Raw genomic sequence first — 21227 nt, 5'->3', positions numbered from 1 at the left:
TAATTTTGACCAATTATTGCTTACTGTTAAATGTTTCTTACGTTTCCTTAAGTTATCAATTGTAGTCTTGTCTTTCTTTTTCCTATAGGAAGGAATAGTAATGTAATTTCAGTCAGAATTTTTGATGTCGAAGTACTTAATAGTTATTCTTATTAACTTTACCTGAATACCCTAGTGCTCGCTTACAGTTAAACCTGTTTTTGTTGCTATTTTTAGCTCAGCTTTGGTGAATAGGTGTGAACTGCCGTTATTCAGCAGGCTGAGGTGCTTGCTAGTTTGGAGGTGCGTGCCAGCGGTGAAGTGCGCTCGTTAACCTCTTGAAAGTGTAGAGACTGATTCATTTGAAAACATACATGAACCATACATCAATGTAGGTTGGGGGCAGGGAGTTCTGCCTCAACATCTGGATGGATTATAACCCTACACTCTGTCCTAACCTCTCTCCAGCATTGTGTAGCTGTTCCAGTGATTCATAGAACCTCTGGCTTTCAACTGATAAATGTAGATTTAGGAATAATAGATCAAAAGAAAACTTACATGATTAGATGAATGCCAATGACGAGTTTTAACATATCACTTAAATTTCATATTCAAGGTGCAGCAGCTCTGCATTGAAAGATAACTGCCCATTGCTACAGCTGTGTGTGTAGTGGTCCTTTGGGTTATTGGAGCTCACTGGGCTGAACGACCTCAGTCGTTGTATCGCGCTCTCTAGGTTGTTTGGTGAATTTCACCAGCGGAAAGATGTAATCCACTTTTTCTTATTCCTAACAAATAGCATCTATTTCCGATTCCTCTTCAAAAGGATCAAAAATACGAAAATAAATATAAAATTAGCAAAACCGGAAACATCTTCGAGCGTTTTCGATTTCGAAGATTCGAATTGCTTTTTTCCATTTGCGAGTTCTCGTGTTTTCTCTTTAAATTGTGCCTAAACGAGGTGTATCTTCCATGAGACGGATTTTGAGCGTCCTCGGCTTATTCGGTCAATTTAAAAATTATGCTAATTACAGCATTAACAGCTTATTGCTCGAAATTAAATTAGAAGTTGAAATGAAGTGAAATCTCTCTTTCCATTCTCTGGAGACATTAGTCATCAAAATAATTAAACAATGCATAAGCATGCTCAAAGGCTGACTAGAAAAAGCGTTAAACATTTGCACTGTAGACCTGGGGAATAATACAATATTGAACTTTTACTCGTTCGATCACGTTATGCTCTTCCCTTAGTTGATCTGGCAACACCGTACTGATGAGAAGCTATGCTATTGCTTATAAAAATATCCAACCATGTCTGCTTGCTATACTCACACTATAAATATATTTTTTTTTGCCCGCGATATTTTCAAATTTCCCATCCCAGGTTTATGCATTTTGAACTTTTTCTGTGATTTGTGATAGTGATCCAGAAAGCAGACTAGACTTCTAGAGCCCAGACTCTAGTTCCAGTCCTCAGAGGCTGACGGCTAGGTGTAGGGTTGATTGGTAGATTTGGCTATCGGGCAGTTTTCTCAAAATCCAATAAGAAGATTGAATTACATCGAGTCCAACAACCCCATCCTAGAAATGTCTGATAAGGATATAACACTTATTGTTGATGGGGTCCCATTCCAGTATAACAAGGAACTCCTGATCAGATCTAGTCAGTACTTTAGTGCAATGTTCAGTGATCACTTTGCTGAGAAGGACAAGTCAGTGGTCCATATACAGGTAAAATATTCTGTGTCTTCCTTTTTTTCTACACCCCATCAACGAAGCATTGGTGAATTGATTGAAATTTACTCTCATAGTTATCAAAAATTAGGTTGCAGGTAAAAGGAGGGTACTTGTGCAGAAGTCACGTCCGTGGAATATTGCTACCAAAGGAACTGGCACAAATGAGCAGTGACCAGTGTTATTATAGGGTTAGGTTAAACGCAAGAAGGAGTTTTCACAATTAGAGCAGTGATTAGTGTTATTATAGGGTTATGTTAAAAACAAAAAGGAGCTTTTCTTTTCCACGGACATGACTTCTGCATAATTACCCAAAGGTGTTTTGTCAAGTTTTCTATCAATTGAATCTGTTGACAAATTTAATATGACCTAGCTCTGCTACTTCTTTGGCAATGGAATAATTATTAACAGATAAATATGTTGGATATGGCTTGGAACAGTTTCCAAAGATAGAGGTTTTCTGTCTTCAAGGGTTTGATATCCTGGAAAGCAAAAGATTAACATTAGAGATAGTTTGTTTCCAGTATTAGTATCACAATATGTATTAGGTAATTATAAGAATTCTCCTATTGATTGATAATTGAAAGGGAATCACATGAACCTCCTTCCTTTTAATACATAGGAAGGACTGCTTTTCACCATAGTGTTGTGTGCTTGGATAATGAAATATTTGTGATAGGGGGTGTTGGAAGGTGAGTTATTATTACTTACTTATTTTTCCTTTTCAAGAAACTGAGGTGAGGTAAATAGTGAACTACAAAACTCACTTTAAAAGGGACATTAAGTAGATATCTTAATTTAAAACAATACAATGGAATATTGCTTCATTTATACTGCTAGGATGAGACTGAAAAGTCCCTTTACCCCCACAGTCTAAAATGAGTTTTGAGGAATGTACATGAAAAAACTCTACTACTCATTTGCCAATTTGCTTTAAATTAGACTAAACATTTAGAAGGTATTGCCTGTGTAAGTAACAAATAAATCAAGAATACCAAAAAAGCAGGGCCAGACTTTCAATTCGAAGCAATCGAGCTCGATTATACAGAGGGGTTACGTGCTCCCACCGTTTAGCTCTGTATACAAATCGCATGCACGAGTTTTTATCTGGTAGTTTTTATCTGGTAGTAACTAAGGTAGTAATAGTAGTTTTTATCTGGATTTATGGTGTCTACTTCAATATGATACTACTTCAATATGATTGTTTCTATGCAGTAGAGAGAGAAAGAGAGACATAAGGAGCAGGAGGGGGAGAGAAACATAGATTAACTCATTTCTTCACAAAATTTTATGGTGTCTACTTCAATATGATTGTTTCTATGCAGTAGAGAGAGAAAGAGAGACATAAGGAGCAGGAGGGGGAGAGAAACATAGATCAACTCATTTCTTCACAAAATTTCTATTCCTTTAGCCATACATTTAATTTTTACCTTTGACTTACTCTTGAGAAAATGTGTGAAATTCCAGACTCTGTGGTTGGGCATCAAGTCATTCCTATAGGTATGTAATAGTAGTTTTTATCTGGATTTATGGTGTCTACTTCAATATGATTGTTTCTATGCAGTAGAGAGAGAAAGAGAGACATAAGGAGCAGGAGGGGGAGGGAAACATAGATTAACTCATTTCTTCACAAAATCTCTATTCCTTCAGCCATACATTTAATTTTCACCTTCCATTTCACAGGTCAGAACATTTGGATCATAGGCGGTGAATATCAAATGGGGAAGGGAGATTGGAACATGAGTGTGTGGAAATTCAACACCTGGTCTAACAAATGGGAGCATGAGACTTGTCTGCCCACCCCTAGACGACACCATAGTGTTGTGTGCTTGGATAATGAAATATTTGTGATAGGGGGTGTTGGAAGGTGAGTTATTATTACTTACTTATTTTTCCTTTTCAGACTCTGAAAATTTGGAGCACCCTGGTGGATTACTGGAATATTAGCTAGGTGGCGAAAATAATAATAGTGAGGTCATTTTTGGACCCAGGATAATATAGGTAGTTATCTGATGTGGAAGGAGGAACAACAGGGATTAGATATTTTCTGTGAGAACCAGTCGACCAGTTTCTAATGAATGAAATGGATAATGGATCACTGGTGAAGGCGACCCTCGTAATTTATTAGTCCGGATGTGTGACTATATTGGCAATCCCGTGTTTGCTGTCTTTCGCCGACCCCAGGTTGGGTGAGGTTGTTGTGAGGAGGCGGGTAGCTTGTCGCCGAAAAAGGAGGGTTCTCGATTTCTCATGGGAGAAAAAAAACACCCAACTATAAACATAAAACATCAGGTTGGTGGTAAGTAGGTACCTAACTGTCTGAAAGTAGACACTTTGATACTATACATAGGGTGACCATAATTTTTTTGGCCCAAAGCGGGACGCAGTCCTTTTTGGACGAGAGGGGGGGGGGATGAGGTACAAACATATTTTATACCCACTTAACTTTGTAAAAGAAGTTAGATAGGTACCTATGTTACAACCTGCCTCTGCACTACGCAGTCAATATACCTACATTTTATTTTATTGATACATAATATTGTACAATATTGGAATCGTAAAATGGATTTTTTTCCCGAGCTCATTGCTCTCAATGATAATAAAGGGGGATACATTCCTTATTTATTGTTTAGAACTTGAACTCGCAACAGAGTTGTCAGTGTAATTTGCTTGTTAAAATATCATTTTTTCTAAATGGAACTACTTGAAGTTTTGATGAAATTTATCACTGAGATTTGACCACAGTAGTAAGCACAGTAGTGTTTTGAGATATGTTTGTATGTATGTAGGTAGGCAATGAAAATTCTTTCTGACACAAACCCAGCTAAAGCGGGACAATATCGGGACTTTGGGCGAAAGCGGGACATTTTAGCGTCCCCAAAGGATTTCTCGGGACAGCGGGACCAGAAACTCCAAAGCGGGACGTATGGTCAGCCTATGTATAACCAAGGCATTCTCTATTGAACTCTGTTCTATTTTTATAATGCAGGCAGAATTTTTATCAGAGATTCTTCAGACATTGACGTTCATTAAATTTTTGGTGATTTATTACCTACCTAGTTTATTAGTTATTTCCCTAACTATCTACATTAGTTATTTCCTCACAAAGTTGGAAGAGTACTTGATTTAACTTCTTGGATAGGATTTACATTTTTCAGCTGAATTCCCTTTAAGGATGAGCAAAATTAATTTTTTTTTTTATCAGACCGTTAGACATATAGGTACCTATACTTCTTTCCTTAAGACCCACATTTGTTTTTTCAGCTTAGCGGCATTCAGATAAAACATTCAGAAATTCAGATTTCAGAATTTCAGTATCGCGAGGACCGCGTTTGAAACTAGAAGTGTGTTGTTTGAGTTCGTTTTATCTCACTTTGTGGGAAGAGAAGAAAAAAAATTACGATGTTTTTACGATTCGATTCGATTTGATATTTACGATTTCGAGTGTAGGCAGAATTTTTATCAGAGATTCTTCAGACATTGACGTTCATTAAATTTTTGGTGATTTATTACCTACCTAGTTTATTAGTTCTTTCCCTAACTATCTAGATCATTAGTTATTTCCTCACAAAGTTGGAATTGGAAGAGTACCTACTTGATTTAACTTTTTGGATATGATTTACATTTTTCACCTGAATTCCCTTTAAGGATGAGCAAAATTAATTTTATTATCAGACCGTTAGACATAGGTACCTATTCTTCTTTCCTTCATTTGACATAACCTTTTTATGAAAGAAATGAAACTACCTCTAGTGTGGTTTTAACGTAGTTTTGCTGTTGTTTGTGTGCTGTAGTTGAAGGACAAATAACGAAATGTGACTTCCCTACCGTTGGATTTTCACTAGATCTCTGTCGCGTTCAGGTAAGTTGACAGCTGTTTTAGCTTTTAGCCTTGCAGACAGTTTGTAAGCTTAGCTACGATTTCGTGTTCTTACTAAGATACCACTGTCTCCTTCCTTTGTAGGTATCTATCTATCTACTGAAAGTTTATCTAAGTTTTCCTAACCCTAGCTCCTACCTCTAGTGTGGTTTTAACGTAGTTTTGCTGTTGTTTGTGCGCTGTAGTTGAAGGACAAATAACGAAATGTGACTCCCCTACCGTTGGATTTTCACTAGCACTCTGTCGCGTTCAGGTAAGTTGACAGCTGTTTTAGCTTTAAGCCTTGCAGACAGTTTGTAAGCTCAGCGTTTAGTTTGAAAGCTCAAAGTTTGAGTGACAGGCTATTTATTTAAGGTAGAAGAAACGCTGTAAAAGGATTACCTACCACAAAGGGTGTTAGGTGTTACCTATTTATTTATTTATTTATCTAAGGAGAACCCTCTAAAGTAGGTAGGTAGGTATTTCTTAGATTAATGTGGTGAAACTTTTTTTTTTCAAGCTAAATAAATAAGTACCTACCCTTTAGGGAAGATCTATTAATTTTTCGACAATGTCAAAACTTTGGGTCGGGGTTTTCTTTTTTAGGTCACTAGAAAGCCATTTGCTATAAAATACATATAAAAACTCATTTGATATATCTATTTAATATTATGTTTATCTTTATACCTACCTTCCAATGATGATTTTATTTGAAAACAAACAATGATGGGTCATCAATCTGGAGATTTCCGGAACTGATGCTTGTTGCTTGATGCCGACCTTCGCATTGCTAGTCAAGTATGATGACCGCTGACCGTTTCGTCATGCAGGTTGCATTAGACTTGCAATCAGAAACATCACAGCGCTAATTGCAGACATGTGTTGTCTGTGTTCAGGGCCGTACGCAGAGGGGTCTTGGGGCTAATCCTAATAAATGTACCGCCCTCATTACAAAGAAAAAAACGGATTCGTCCGGGCCCCTTTGAGGAGCCGTCAGGGGCAAACGAGACAGGACAACCCCCCCCCCTTGGGCTAAAGAACAGTTTTTTTACAATTTTTTTTCTCATCTGGAAACAAAGTAATTTTTATTTTTTATTTATTTAAATTACTTTATTCTGTGCTCCCGGATGATTTGTGTAATTTTACTCGCATAGTCTTGGGTATTTTGTCAGTATCGCCATCTAAGTATCTCATCTGGAAACAAAGTAATTTTTATTTTTTATTTATTTAAATTACTTTATTCTGTGCTCCCGGATGATTTGTGTAATTTTACTCGTATAGTCTTGGGTATTTTGTCAGTATCGCTATCCAAGTGTTGCCATTATAAGAAGATCTCGGACAACCTTTGGTCTTCAGACATGATGCGATTTTACAACCAGCGATTTGGGTTTCTCAGATACTTTTATCGAATCGAGTGTTTGGTCTTTAGACATGATGCGATTGGACAACCAGCGATTTTGGTTTCTCAGATACTTTTATCGAATCGAGTGATAAGCGCCTTTATTTATTTGGTGCTTTTCAACGCCTTTCAGGACACAGATGAGTTTGAATCCCGCTGAAGTTTGAAAAAAAGGCCGAAATGTTTCAAGATGCCAAAATACACCAAATGGGCAAATTGCCCTGAACCCAGCGGTATTCTTCTTCTTCAGTAGTTCATATTAGGTTAATCTTTAAACCATAGGTTTACGTTTTAGGCATCCATTTCACGAATCCACGTACGCCTCTTAACCTCTTCGGATTAATTAATCCGCGGGGTCAGATCCTAAACCAAGTGATTTAAACATGCCCAATGTCCATTGCTTGTGATATTATTTTTCATACGTGAGAACTATTATAACTCGTATACCTACTACCCAGGTGATTTAAACATGCCCAAAGTCCTTTGCTTGTGATATTATTTTTCATACGTGAGAACTATTATAACTCGTATAACTACCAAAAGGGAGATGCAGTCCCATTTCTTATCAGGAACTCCTGTTATAATTATGCAGCAATATGCAGTCTTTACCGATTGAATGTCAAGTGAACTAGGTTTGTTCGTGACCAAGTGAACCAAGTAGTCAAGAGGAATGACTCGTAAACCGGAAGTTAGGGGTTCGGAACTCAGTCTGGACAAAATGTACCTGGAATTATTAAAACGGTATGAATGGAATGCATATGCAATTTCTACAATTTAGAGGAATGACTCGTAAACCGGAAGTTAGGGGTTCGGAACTCAGTCTGGACAAAATGTACCTGGAATTATTAAAACGGTATGAATGGATGCATTCCATTCATACCGTTTTAATAATTCCAGGTACATGCAATTTCTACAATTCTAGAGGACCAAGGAGGCTCAGGGCCGGATTTACATTCTCAGCGCCCCTAGGCACATATAATTTTTGCGCCCTTAAGGAACAGGGGGTACCTATTAGTTCTGTATTTTTTCCTCTAGGCAATTGCCTAGTGGTTGATCCGACCCTGAAGAAGCCATGGACAATTTTATTTATTTCAAAACCATTGGTTTGCCGCCTTGCCCAAGTCGTCGCACTATGTCTTTCTCGTTTCGTCTCTCTTTCGTCACACTGAACAAAGCTTAACTGTGTTCTGTGGGTAACCTTCCGAAATTGCAAAACCACTGTGGCGATTTAGGTTCGCCTTTGAAAGTCCAGTGGTTGAATTCAATTTACCTACCTAATATACGGAAAACATGAGATCCTTTATCTTTAGCCTAGCTCGTTTGAAATAGGTTCAGGCGATTATTAGTATACAAATAGTTATCTATTAACTATTTCTATTACCCAGTGTTAATAGGATCTTGATAGGAAGTTCACCTCTTGATAGTAGGAAGTCTTAAGGCGAAATAACACCGAGGAAACATGACTACATGAGTATGCTGTACTGAAACATGCCTTAAAACCATCTCGACGGTCAACATGGGGCAATTTGTAGAATGATGTAGAAAAGATTTTTCAATGGATTGATATGTTCTTAGAGCACTGGCATACGCTATATCCCAATTATCCCACCCCCGCAGCATTCAGGGGCCCACAGCAACATTGAGGGCCTCCCTTTCTATATTTTGGAGTATCCACCACCCGTCAATTCACTACTCAACCAAAAAGTAACGAGGCGAAATCTTGCGGGGCGGGACCCCGAAAAAAGCATACTCCAAGGTCTCCAAGTCACTGTCTTTAGAGTAGGTATGCTTCATACTGCTTCAGAGTAACCGCGCCTTAGAGGAAGATCAGACCAGTTTGATACCCGCGGATTTCGCGATTATTTTCGCGGATTTCGCGATTATTTTCGCGGATTTCGCGATTATTTTCGCGGATTTCGCGATTATTTTCGCGGATTTCGCGATTATTTTCGCGGATTTCGCGATTATTTTCGCGGATTTCGCGATTATTTTCGCGGATTTCGCGATTATTTTCGCGGATTTCGCGATTATTTTCGCGGATTTCGCGATTATTTTCGCGGATTTCGCGATTATTTTCGCGGATTTCGCGATTATTTTCGCGGATTTCGCGATTATTTTCGCGGATTTCGCGATTATTTTCGCGGATTTGGCGATTTTGTTCGCGGATTTTGCGATTATGTTCGCGGATTTGGCAATTATGTTCGCGGATTCGCGTCCCGAATCGACATTTTGGATATTTGGCAAGCCTACGCTGAAGTTTGAAAAAAAGGCCGAAATGTTTCAAGATGCCAAAATAGGTACACCAAATGGGCAAATTGCCCTGAACCCAGCGGTATTCTTTTTCTTCAGTAGTTCATAGGTTAATCGTTAAACCATTATGTTTACATTTTAGGCATCCATTTCACGAATCCACGTACGCCTCCTAACCTCTTCGGATTAATTAATCCGTTCGCGTCCCGAATCGACATTTTGGATATTTGGCAAGCCTACGCTGAAGTTTGAAAAAAAGGCCGAAATGTTTCAAGATGCCAAAATACACCAAATGGGCAAATTGCCCTGACCCCAACGGTATTCTTCTTCTTCAGTAGTTCATAGATTAATCGTTAAACCATTATCATTACATTTTAGGCATCCATTTCACGAATCCACGGGGTCAGATCCTAACCCAGGTGATTTAAACATGCCCAAAGTCCTTTGCTTGTGATATTATTTTTCATACGTGAGAACTATTATAACTCGTATAACTACCAAGGGAGATGCAGTCCCATTTCCTATCAGGAACTCCTGTTATAATTATGCAGCAATATGCAGTCTTTACCGATTGAATGCCAAGTGAACTAGGTTTGTTCGTGACCAAGTGAACCAAGTAGTCAAGAGGAATGACTCGTAAACCGGAAGTTAGGGGTTCGGAACTCAGTCTGGACAAAATGTACCTGGAATTATTAAAACGGTATGAATGGAATGCATATTATGCGATTTCTACAATTCTAGAGGACCAAGGAGGCTCAGGGCCGGATTTACATTCTCAGCGCCCCTAGGCACATATAATTTTTGCGCCCTTAAGGAACAAGGGGTACCTATTAGTTCTGTATTTTTTCCTCTAGGCAATTGCCTAGTGGTTGATCCGACCCTGAAGAAGCCATGGACAATTTTATTTATTTCAAAACCATTGGTTTGCCGCCTTGCCCAAGTCGTCGCACTATGTCTTTCTCGTTTCGTCTCTCTTTCGTCACACTGAACAAAGCTTAACTGTGTTCTGTGGGTAACCTTCCGAAATTGCAAAACCACTGTGGCGATTTAGGTTCGCCTTTGAAGGTCCAGTGGTTGAATTCAATTTACCTACCTATCATACGGAAAACGTGAGATCCTTTATCTTTAGCCTAGCTCGTTTGAAATAGGTTCAGGCGGTTATTAGTATACAAATAGTTATCTATTAACTATTTCTATTACCCAGTGTTAATAGACCATCTTGGATCTTGATAGGAAGTTCACCTTTTAATAGTAGGAAGTCTTAAGGCGAAATAACACTGAGGCAACATGAGCATTGAATATGCTGCATTGAAGCATGAAGCTTAAAACCATCTCGACGGTCAACATGGGGCAATTTGTAGAATGATTGAAAGATTTTTCAATGGATTGATATGTTCTTAGAGCACTGGCGTACGCTATATCCCAATTATCCCACCCCCGCAGCATTCAGGGGCCCACAGCAACATTGAGGGCCTCCCTTTCTATATTTTGGAGTATCCACCACCCGTCAATTCACTACTCAACCAAAAAGTAACGAGGCGAAATCTTGCGGGGCGGGACCCCGAAAAAAGCATACTCCAAGGTCTCCAAGTCACTGTCTTTAGAGTAGGTATGCTTCATACTGCTTCAGAGTAACCGCGCCTTAGAGGAAGATCAGACCAGTTTGATACCCAGGGGCCACCCAGTCAGTTAATTGCCGCTCAAAAATGCAACATGTTAAGGCTGTAATAGTTTCCACGAATCTATGTGTGATTTGTTAGTTATCCGCCCACTCGGATTGATCGGAAATTCGGACTCAGAAGTTGTCAGATCGTGGGAGCAGGTAAACAGTAGATAACTAACCTAATTGGGTTTTTGAACCTATACTTATACTTATACCTATTTACTCAACACTCTTAACCTACCTGTTTGTTCATTATTATTTTTAAGAGGTTTGATAGAGGGAACTGTGTAATTGTTAAGGTCTTATCGTCCCGAACTCCCTAAAGAGAAGAGAGAAGGAAGACAGAATAGGAGAAAGCCAGCCGTTCCGGGAATGAACTGAATGAACATTAACTGTTCAGGATAAAATCCGCTCCTGGCGGGAATCGAATCCACGGCCTAGCGCTTAATTACATGGCAGACGTACTACAAACCAAGCTAACTAGGCTGGCTTTGGTTTCTTATTATCTCATCAGGAAAAAATCAGACTTTCAGAGACACGTTAGACTCGTGATAAAAATGGGATACGTCCCATTTGAAACAATTCTACCTACACACACATTTTCTACATAAAATTGTAAGCAAATTATGACGAGAAAAAAACTGCCTAGATGGCAGACGTACTACAAACCAAGCTAACTAGGCTGGCTTTGGTTTCTTATTATCTCATCATGCGGAAAAAATCAGACTTTCAGAGACCCGTCAGACTCGTGATAAAAATGGAATACTTCCCATTTGGAACATTCTACCTACACACACATTTTCTACATAAAATTGTAAGCATATTATGACGAGGAAAAAAACTGCCTATCAAGTTTATTACACTTTTCAACTCAAATGTCAGACACTCCTGGCTATTTCTCAGCCTTTGAACTGAAATGTCATGCGAGTTAAAATGTCAAAACAACACAAAGGTGTAAAATAAACACGACTGGAGGCATAAAAAGCGCATCTATTGCATTACGAACGACTTTAAACTAATAGGTCAATGAACTGTAGAAGTAGAACTCATCCAGAAAAAGAACCCCTACGGACTCCCTAAGGTTCCGATCGCGTCCAATGTTTGATGAACGAGTTTCCATTTTGTTCCAAATAAGTTTTGCAATGTTTGATCGAAATCGGACAAATCGTTCGCGAGGGCCCATTTCACAAACGACTTCGCACTCCTCACTAGTCCTCACCTCGCGCCCAAAGTCATCGAACTAAAACTTTAAACTCGCTTCTCTCTTTCAATTTATTAATAAATACGGCCAGCTACGCCACTCGTAGCTAGAACAGAAATATTCGCGTCTGATCAATCTTCTTTATTATAGGGGCTTGACAGTTATTACTGGTGAATAAAGATTAATTTGATCCCTTTTCAATAACAAATTATTTTGCACCCCATATTTTTTGGTCCCATAGCTAGGTATGAACTATTTTATTTCTGATTACAAACACTGATAAACGAGTTCATACATAATTTTATTTATTTATGTTTCTATTTACTTACTGTACCTCTCTTATTCAAAAGCCTACCTACCCTTTTTCTTCCAGGGTACCTAATCTCATTAATCTCACTCTATCCTCGTAAATCTACACGTAACCCTTTGAAGACAACCCTTTTTTCTCCTAGGTATGAATGTTTAGTTTTCGCTGTCAACCTCAGACATGTAGGACTGTAGGATTATAATAAAGTAACCCACAAGCGCAAGCATTGTCTGAAATGAAAAGAAGATAAATCAAAATTTAATGAAGTTCCAATAAACCTGTTGAACAGAACTTTGGTGTCTGTGTCGTAGCATGTCCACCCCGTAGTGTGTCCTTCACCAGATGGGCTAGAGGAGACACCAGACAAATGAAAACTAGGTAATCAACTAATCACAAACCTATACATTTCTTTGATTTACGACTTCACCAACTATGATAGGTTTATAGGCTTCACCAACTATGATATGACTTCACTAAATCACAAACCTATACATTTCTTTGATTTACGACTTCACCAACTATGATAGGTTTATAGGCTTCACCAACTATGATATGACTTCACTATCTATGATATAATTCCTGAAAACTAACACGACCACCAATAACTTACCGATAAAAACAAGCTGTTGTCCAAATTGACCAGACCACAGAGCTGAAAACTGGTGGTGCCAGAACTCATTTGTTGTAAGATGATTTTGATCTGAAATAATTTTATAGTATTACTAGTCCCTTATTTACAAAATACCTACCAAATAGGTATGATTTCCGGTTTAAAATACCCTCGAGTAGAAACAATTTGTCCCTTGGAAATTCATGACAAAACTGACAACCCATCAAATTATCAACAATTTGGGTTATTTGGGTGTGGGAACATCTGACAAGGGAAGGCGCAGTTTTGTCTGAACAATAGGTACCCATTTAACTAATACTCTATTAGGGTGGTTTAATATTTATGTCTATTAAAATAACAGTCTAAATGGCTATCTATTAAACTTCTTTTGTCCTGATGACCAATACCCGAATCTAGGATGGTTTCTTACCTGCTCAGTTAATTGTGGGTCGTTATGCTTCATCAGAAAATTGCACAGGTACATTTTGGTCTTGTTGGCCTGGAAAGTGATGATAGAAGGAAAAATAATATTGTACTTAGGTGAGTAAAAGAATTTAATACACTTATGTTGTTACACTCGAGATATCATTTTGATTGTTGGACAAAAATTTTGACCCTTAGTGAAAAATCCGGAAAACAGGTGGGCATATTACTTTTAGGGACACAAAATGGGTGGCATAGATTTAATTTCTTTGCCAATGAAGCCCAATTTTACATACAAGAGTGAGTGACGTCAAAATGTAGATAGAGAAAACGCTGAATCCTACCTCGTGGGTAACTATACTGGCGAAATGACACCGCAAGAAGATCGCCAAAATATATCTGCCTCCCGACAGCAGGAATTGGATGATGGTGTAGTTTGTATATCCCTTGCTGACGATGTGGCTATCACTTTGTCAGAGATGACGGCGCGCAACATGTGATATCATGTGTTTGTGATCAATGACCATATATCTCAATGATTCTAATTAACTGTCTGGCCCTGTGTCTGAGACTAATGACAAACCTCTCAACACTTCGTGCTGGTAGGACACACAATACTAGCACGAGTCAAAAAGGGACACCATAGGTGCTTACTAGGTATACATAGGTATTACTTTATGTAGATTGTAGAGTTATGTAGGTACATATTTCTTGATTTGTATGTTACAGGATAAACTAGGAGACTGGGTTATCCTAAAATTTTGTAGTAAAACTGAGGATTTCCTGGTAAAACCTAGAAATGAATATTCCTCTACTTTTACCGGGAAATGTCATAGAACGGAGACATATTCTCCCTTCTGCTGGGTTATCCTAAAATTTTGTAGTAAAACTGAGGATTTCCTGGTAAAACCTAGAAATGAATATTCCTCTACTTTTACCGGGAAATGTTATAGAACGGAGACATATTCTCCCTTCTGTATTCTAGGCTTTGCCGGTAAAGCCCAGGTTCATCCGCTCTCTGGGCTCATCCCATAACATGTAAGATACAATTAGGTATAGGTACATAGTTATTTTGAAACAGACATATTACCACCATTTGTCAGATAGATATAGGCGCCAGTTAGCATTCATTTAGATTTAGATATATAGGGTTAGGGAGAGAGAACATTTTTTATCCTTATTAATTTAAGAATTTAGCCATGTGTAATTAATTAACTATAGGCACATATAATTATAATCAAGTATCCTGTTAATAATTTGATTTGATTAATTATTTAAAATTGAAGTTAATCACTGTAATGTAACGATCTACATAGTTTAATGTATTAAGCTTTTAAGAGGCTAAAAGTACTTAGGTATGTACAGCACATGCCCGATCATTTTTGGGGGGATGTCAAAACTCCTTCTTCTATTACTTACCTATCCTATGGACTATTGGTGGAGATGTCGAAACTCCTTATTCTATTACCATATTCGCAAATTGGTGGAGATGCCAAAACTACTCACTGTTTTACCTACTGGTTGTTCCACTGTGTACTTGTTCCTATTCCATCAACCATTTAACTGGAATAGAAAGAAATCAAGATCCATTTTATTGAAAGTTTACAACATAGGACATGGAATCAGTTAACTGTTCTAATGATAATTACTATAGATACTCAGGTAGTTATGTAGGTACTATTCACTTCTGCCTATCTGATCGTGATCCTAATCTTTGTTCTTCTGCCAATCTGGTAATTAATTATCTGCAGATCAGGCTCTCATGGCGCTGCTTGGTAGATCTTTCGGTGACGAACACATCTGACGTTGGAAATAATACAAATAAACTAAGTTTAACATAGTGGTATAGGTAGGGGCATCAGCTTTCATAAACGCCCTTTTTCACTGCGACCTGGTTGGATCTTTTGAAATAAAGATTTTATGAAGTATGTTGTACATGAAATTATTGACACTGGTCACAAATGTCGTTTTTTACGTGATACTGAGTGGCTTGTCTCTAATAAACGCCCTTTTTCACTGCGACCTGGTTGGATCTTTTGAAATAAAGATTTTATGAAGTATGTTGTACATGAAATTATTGACACTACTTGTCACAAATGTCGTTTTTTACGTGATACTGAGTGGCTTGTCTAATCATTCCAACAATACTGATGTTGGTAACTAGGTTTAGACTTTAGATGAGGGTGAACCTCATGTTAAACATCACCCCTGTGAACTCCATAAGCTAATCTTACCAGGCAGTAATTTTTTCTGCTCCTCAATATCTTCGTTGAGCTCATCGAAATATCTCTGTAGAGACGCCACCTGTTTGGCCATTCGAATGCTAGTCAGGAAAGCTCCCACAAACATCTGGCGTTGGAAATAATACAAATAAACTAAGTTTAACATAGTGGTATAGGTAGGGGCATCAGCTTTAATAAACGCCCTTTTTCACTGCGACCTGGTTGGATCTTTTGAAATGAAGATTTTATGAAGTATGTTGTACATGAAATCATTGACACTTTTAAACATATTTCTGGACATGGTCTTCACTTGACTGTGAAGACCATGTCCAGAAATATGTTTAAAAGTGTCAATAATTTCATGTACAACATAATTCACTTGCCAATAGTGGTGACGATTGATGAGGATAACGTCAGCTGAACTGATCGACGGAATGTTGGATCGGATCTTTCGGTGACGAACACATCTGGGGTTGGAAATAATACAAATAAACTAAGTTTAACATAGTGGTATAAGTAGGGGCATCAGCTATAAACGCCCTTTTTCACTGCGACCTGGTTGGATCTTTTGGAATAAAGATTTTATGAAGTATGTTGTACATGAAATTATTGACACTTGTCACGTTTATTCACTTGACTCCAGTCAAGTGAAGACCATGTCCAGAAATATGTATGATATTGTACTTGACCATTATCTCAAACTAAACAAAATTATTGACACTTGTCACAAATAATGTCGTTCTTTACGTGATACTGAGTGGCTTGTCTAATCATTCCAACAATACTGATGTTGGTAACTGGGTTTAGATGAGGGTGAACCTCATGTTAAGCCGAACCTCATGAACTCATGTTAAACCTCACCCCTGTAATGAGGGTGAACCTCATGTTAAACATCACCCCTGTGAACTCCATAAGCTAATCTTACCAGGCAGTAATTTTTTCTGCTCCTCAATATCTTCGTTGAGCTGATCGAAATATCTCTGTAGAGACGCCACCTGTTTGGCCATTCGAATGCTAGTCAGGAAAGCTCCCATGGGGGGGGGGGGGGGTATCTATAAGTTCTTTATTTTTTCCTCTAGGCAATTGCCTAGTGGTTGATCCGACCCTGAAGAGGCCATGGACAATTTTACTTATTTAAAAACCATTGGTTTGCCGCCTTGCCCAAGTCGTCGCACTATGTCTTTCTCGTTTCGTCACACTCAACAAAGCTTAACTGTGTTCTGTGGGGAACCTTCCAAAATTGCAAAACCACTGTGGCGATTTAGGTTCGCCTTTGAAGGTCCAGTGGTTGAATTCAATTTACCTACCTATCATACGGAAAACGTGAGATCCTTTATCTTTAGCCTAGCTCGTTTGAAATAGGTTCAGGCGGTTATTAGTATACAAATAGTTATCTATTAACTATTTCTATTACCCAGTGTTAATAGACCATCTTGGATCTTGATAGGAAGTTCACCTTTTAATAGTAGGAAGTCTTAAGGCGAAATAACACTGAGGCAACATGAGCATTGAATATGCTGCATTGAAGCATGAAGCTTAAAACCATCTCGACGGTCAACATGGGGCAATTTGTAGAATGATTGAAAGATTTTTCAATGGATTGATATGTTCTTAGAGCACTGGCGTACGCTATATCCCAATTATCCCACCCCCGCAGCATTCAGGGGCCCCCAGCGACATTGAGGGCCTCCCTTTCTATATTTTGGAGTACCCACCCCTGTAAACTCCATAAGCTAATCTTACCAGGCAGTAATTTTTTCTGCTCCTCAATATCTTCGTTGAGCTGATCGAAATATCTCTGTAGAGACGCCACCTGTTTGGCCATTCGAATGCTAGTCAGGAAAGCTCCCATGTAGAAGATAAGCGCCACGTAGTCTGTCTTGTTGGTGAACTTGGCCAGGAATATGCGCATGTGATTGTGAGGATTGAACTGAAAGCAAAGCGCCACGTAGTCCGTCTTGTTGGTGAACTTGGCCAGGAATATGCGCATGTGATTGTGAGGATTGAACTGAAAGCAAGTGAAAACCAGAGATTTGTTTTACACCATTCCAAATTCCAAAAACAGGATAGATTACTTCATGTGCCCTCTTTCTGGATCATATTTCACAAAGCAGATTTGTGGAATAGAGTCCATCCAGTACTCTCCTGATTCGGATTCATTAATTCGGTTTCAAAATGAAAAGTGATGATAGTTTGATGACAATAATGATAACTTTATATGCTCACAGTGACTTCCAAAAACAGGATAGATTACTTCATGTGCCCTCTTTCTGAATCATATTTCACAAAGTAGATTTGTGGAATAGAGTCCATCCAGTACCTACTCTCCTGATTCGGATTCATTAATTCGGTTTCAAAATGAAAATTGATGATAGTTAGATGACAATAATGATAACTTTATATGCTCACAGTGAAAGGTATCCACCACCCGTCAATTCACTACTCAACCAAAAAGTAACGAGGCGAAATCTTGCGGGGCGGGACCCCGAAAAAAGCATACTCCAAGTCACTGTCTTTAGAGTAGGTATGCTTCATACTGCTTCAGTGTAACAGCGTCTTTAGAGGAAGATTAGACCAGTTTGATACCCAGGGGCCACCCAGTCAGTTAATTGCCGCTCAAAAATGCAACATGTTAAGGCTGTAATAGTTTCCACGAATCTATGTGTGATTTGTTAGTTATCCGCCCACACTCGGATTGATCGGAAATTCGGACTCAGAAGTTGTCAGATCGTGGGAGCAGGTAAACAGTAGATACCTAACCTAATGGGTGTTTTTGAACCTATACTTATACCTATTTACTCAACACTTAACCAACCTGTTTTTTTTTTATTATTATTTTATTTTTAAGAGGTTTGATAGAGGGAACTGTATGTTAAAATATTTGGTCACATTTTGCTCAATAAAATTCAAAGCCATTGTGTTTGATGTTCTCTTGTTTTCTCGAAAATAGGGACTACAAAAGGTATGAAATCTTGTGGAGATACCTACAGAAAATAAAAGAAAACTAACTAAAGTTCACAGATCAAGCACTATTTGGCAAAGAATTCTTGTTCCTTTGGCAAAATTAAGCAAAATCTGAACTCAAATTTCTATCACAATATCTATCTAATAAGAATACAATAATTATTTAAAGTCAATATTTAAGGGTATTTGAGTGGAATTTTTGAGTGTATGACCGCCATACACGCCCTACATGGATGCTACGCCACTGCCTTTAGGGAAGTTTTCGACAATGTCAAAACTTTGGGTCGGGGTTGTGTTTTTTAGGTCACTAGAAAGCCATTTGCTATAAAATACCTACATATAAAAACTCATTTAATATCTATTTAATATTAGGTTTTTACCTTCCAATGATGATTTTATTTGAAAACAAACAATGATGGGTCATCAATCTGGACTGGAGATTTACGGAACTGATGCTTGATGTCGACCTTCGCATTGCTAGTCAAGTATGATGACCGCTGACCGTTTCGTCATGCAGGTTGCATTAGACTTGCAATCAGAAACATCACAGCGCTAATTGCAGACATGTGTTGTCTGTGTTCAGGGCCGTACGCAGAGGGGTCTTGGGGCTAATCCTAATAATTGTACCGCCCCTCATTACAAAAAAAAAACGGGTTCGTCCAGGCCCCTTTGAGTAGCCGTCAGGGGCAAACGAGACAGGACAACCCCCCCACTTGGGCTAAAGAACAGTTTTTTTATAGTCTTGGCTACATTTTTTTTTTTTGCCAAAATCTGCAGTGTCAAGACCACTTGAAGCCAGGCTTGTTAGCTTGGAGGGTAGTGCGTCTGCCTTGTCAGCGTTGGGCCGCGGGTTCGATTCCAGTCCCTTGCGCATTTCATCGTAAAGAGATAAGGTTTGTTTTCGGATGAATCCTGTTTTTCTTCTCTTCGCTCCCGGGGCAAATAGGACCGGATAAACCTCCCCCCTGAAACGGCCCTGTCTTTTTATTTGCATACATTGTAGTTAGGAACAGTAGATCATGTTTGTCACGAATACCTACATACGAGCAGATAATATATTTCGAATGGGCCCTGTCTTTTTATTTGCATACATTGTAGTTAGGAACAGTAGATCATGTTTGTCACGAATACATACGAGCAGATAATATATTTCGAGTAGGTATCTTTTTATTTGCATACATTGTAGTTAGGAACAGTAGATCATGTTTGTCACGAATACATACGAGCAGATAATATATTTCGAATACATACTTAGATAATATTTATTTCGAAATTATCCAGAACTATGTAAGTAAGTATGTCATGGAAATGCATTAGTGCAATTTGAAACATTCTGAACATTGGAATGTGTTTAGCATAGTTTGTGTCATGATGAATGATGCTTTGGACTCCTAGTTTTTATTCATTACCTATCTACATAATATCGATTATTTATTAATCTTTTAGTTTTACGATATATTCTTAGAGAGCTGTTTTGACGTTTTGAAGTACGAGTACGAGGTAATCACATTATGTATAAGGTTAATAAGACAGTAATCCCAACTATGAAATTTGAAACATTCTGAACATTGGAATGTGTTTAGCATAGTTTGTGTCATGATGAATGATGCTTTGGACTCCTAGTTTTTATTCATTAACTATCTACATAATATCGATTATTTATTAATCTTTTAGTTTTACAATATATTCTTAGAGAGCTGTTTTGACGTTTTGAAGTACGAGGTAATCACATTATGTATAAGGTTAATAAGACAGTAATCCCAACTATGTATGTACATTTCTACTGGTACTAGAATTAAGTATATGTAGAATAGCAAACATTAGGTATTTGCCTTGATGGTATCACTTCGTTCGCCTTCTAAGCTGGAGGACAAGGTGGTGGTTGGAGGGTTCAAATTCAACTCCCTTTACCCCCCTGGTATAATCCTCTTCTAAGTGCTACTTAACCCTAGAAGGGTAGACGTGAGTAAATTCTTTCTCTTTAACTTCCTTTCAATTTCCTGTTACCTTCTTTAAAAGTTCATTTTCCTTTATAACTTCGATCTACTTTCAAACTGTTGAGATATAGGGACTACATGTCCTAACTCAACAGTCAAAGCACTAATATCTACTTAACTCCGTATATTATGTAGAATAGCAAACATTAGGTATTTGCCTTGGTATCACTTCGTTTGCCTTCTAAGCTGGAGGACGAGGTGGTGGTTGGACGGTTCAAATTTAACTCCCTTTACTTTGGTATAATCCTCTCCTAAGTGCTACTTAACCCTAGAAGGGTAGACGTGAGTAAATTTTACTCACACCTAGTTTATTTTCGTGATAACTAAGTAATTCTATTTTTTTTTTTTCCAATAAAAAGTAGGTAATGTTTTGAATTTCTAGGGTTAAGCTTCCATTTACGAAAAGATAGATTGAGGAGCTGGGTGCAAAAAGGGCAATAAATGAAAATCATCAAAGTGAGATATTTAACTTTAAAGTTTTCAATTTTTCATCAAAATCCTTGAAAATATGTTTACATTACAAAAAACGCTGTAACTCATCGAAAAAAAAAAGTTATCACTGCAGTTCAAACGCTGGAAGATAGAGCGCACCACGTTCTATTCAAAAAACCGTTTTACG

General features: G+C 38.1%; 2 protein-coding genes across 2 annotated transcripts in view; both read left to right on the top strand.

Annotated features, from left to right (window-relative positions):
- The first annotated feature begins 3154 nt into the window (after positions 1–3154).
- On the top strand, positions 3155–3610 carry LOC103504850 (nitrile-specifier protein 2-like). The gene is made up of 2 exons (XM_008469153.2): positions 3155–3213; positions 3397–3610. Exons 1-2 carry the CDS (start codon positions 3165–3167, stop codon positions 3582–3584), a joined length of 237 nt encoding a protein of 78 aa, XP_008467375.1. The 5' UTR covers positions 3155–3164; the 3' UTR covers positions 3585–3610.
- Positions 3611–5635: 2025 nt separating this feature from the next.
- Positions 5636–21227, top strand: part of LOC103505004 (ADAMTS-like protein 4) — a 198539-nt gene continuing 182947 nt past the window's right edge. Inside the window, exon 1 of the mRNA XM_026820284.1 lies at positions 5636–5846. The gene's annotated coding sequence lies outside the window, so the exon portion shown is untranslated. The remainder of the gene's footprint in view (positions 5847–21227) is intronic.

The sequence above is a fragment of the Diaphorina citri genome, unplaced genomic scaffold (genome assembly GCF_000475195.1).
Source record: "Diaphorina citri unplaced genomic scaffold, Diaci psyllid genome assembly version 1.1 scaffold8, whole genome shotgun sequence".
Classification (NCBI taxonomy): domain Eukaryota; kingdom Metazoa; phylum Arthropoda; class Insecta; order Hemiptera; family Psyllidae; genus Diaphorina; species Diaphorina citri.
The sequence above is the reverse complement of the archived record's forward strand: the minus strand, read 5'-3'. Positions and strand labels throughout refer to the sequence as shown.

Bases quoted from the DNA above. Each gene is read 5' to 3' on its own strand.
- LOC103504850 (XM_008469153.2), top strand. From the start codon at position 3,165: ATGTGTGAAATTCCAGACTCTGTGGTTGGGCATCAAGTCATTCCTATA. The intron at 3,214-3,396 runs GTATGTAATAGT...TCCATTTCACAG, and splicing joins GCATCAAGTCATTCCTATAG to GTCAGAACATTTGGATCATA.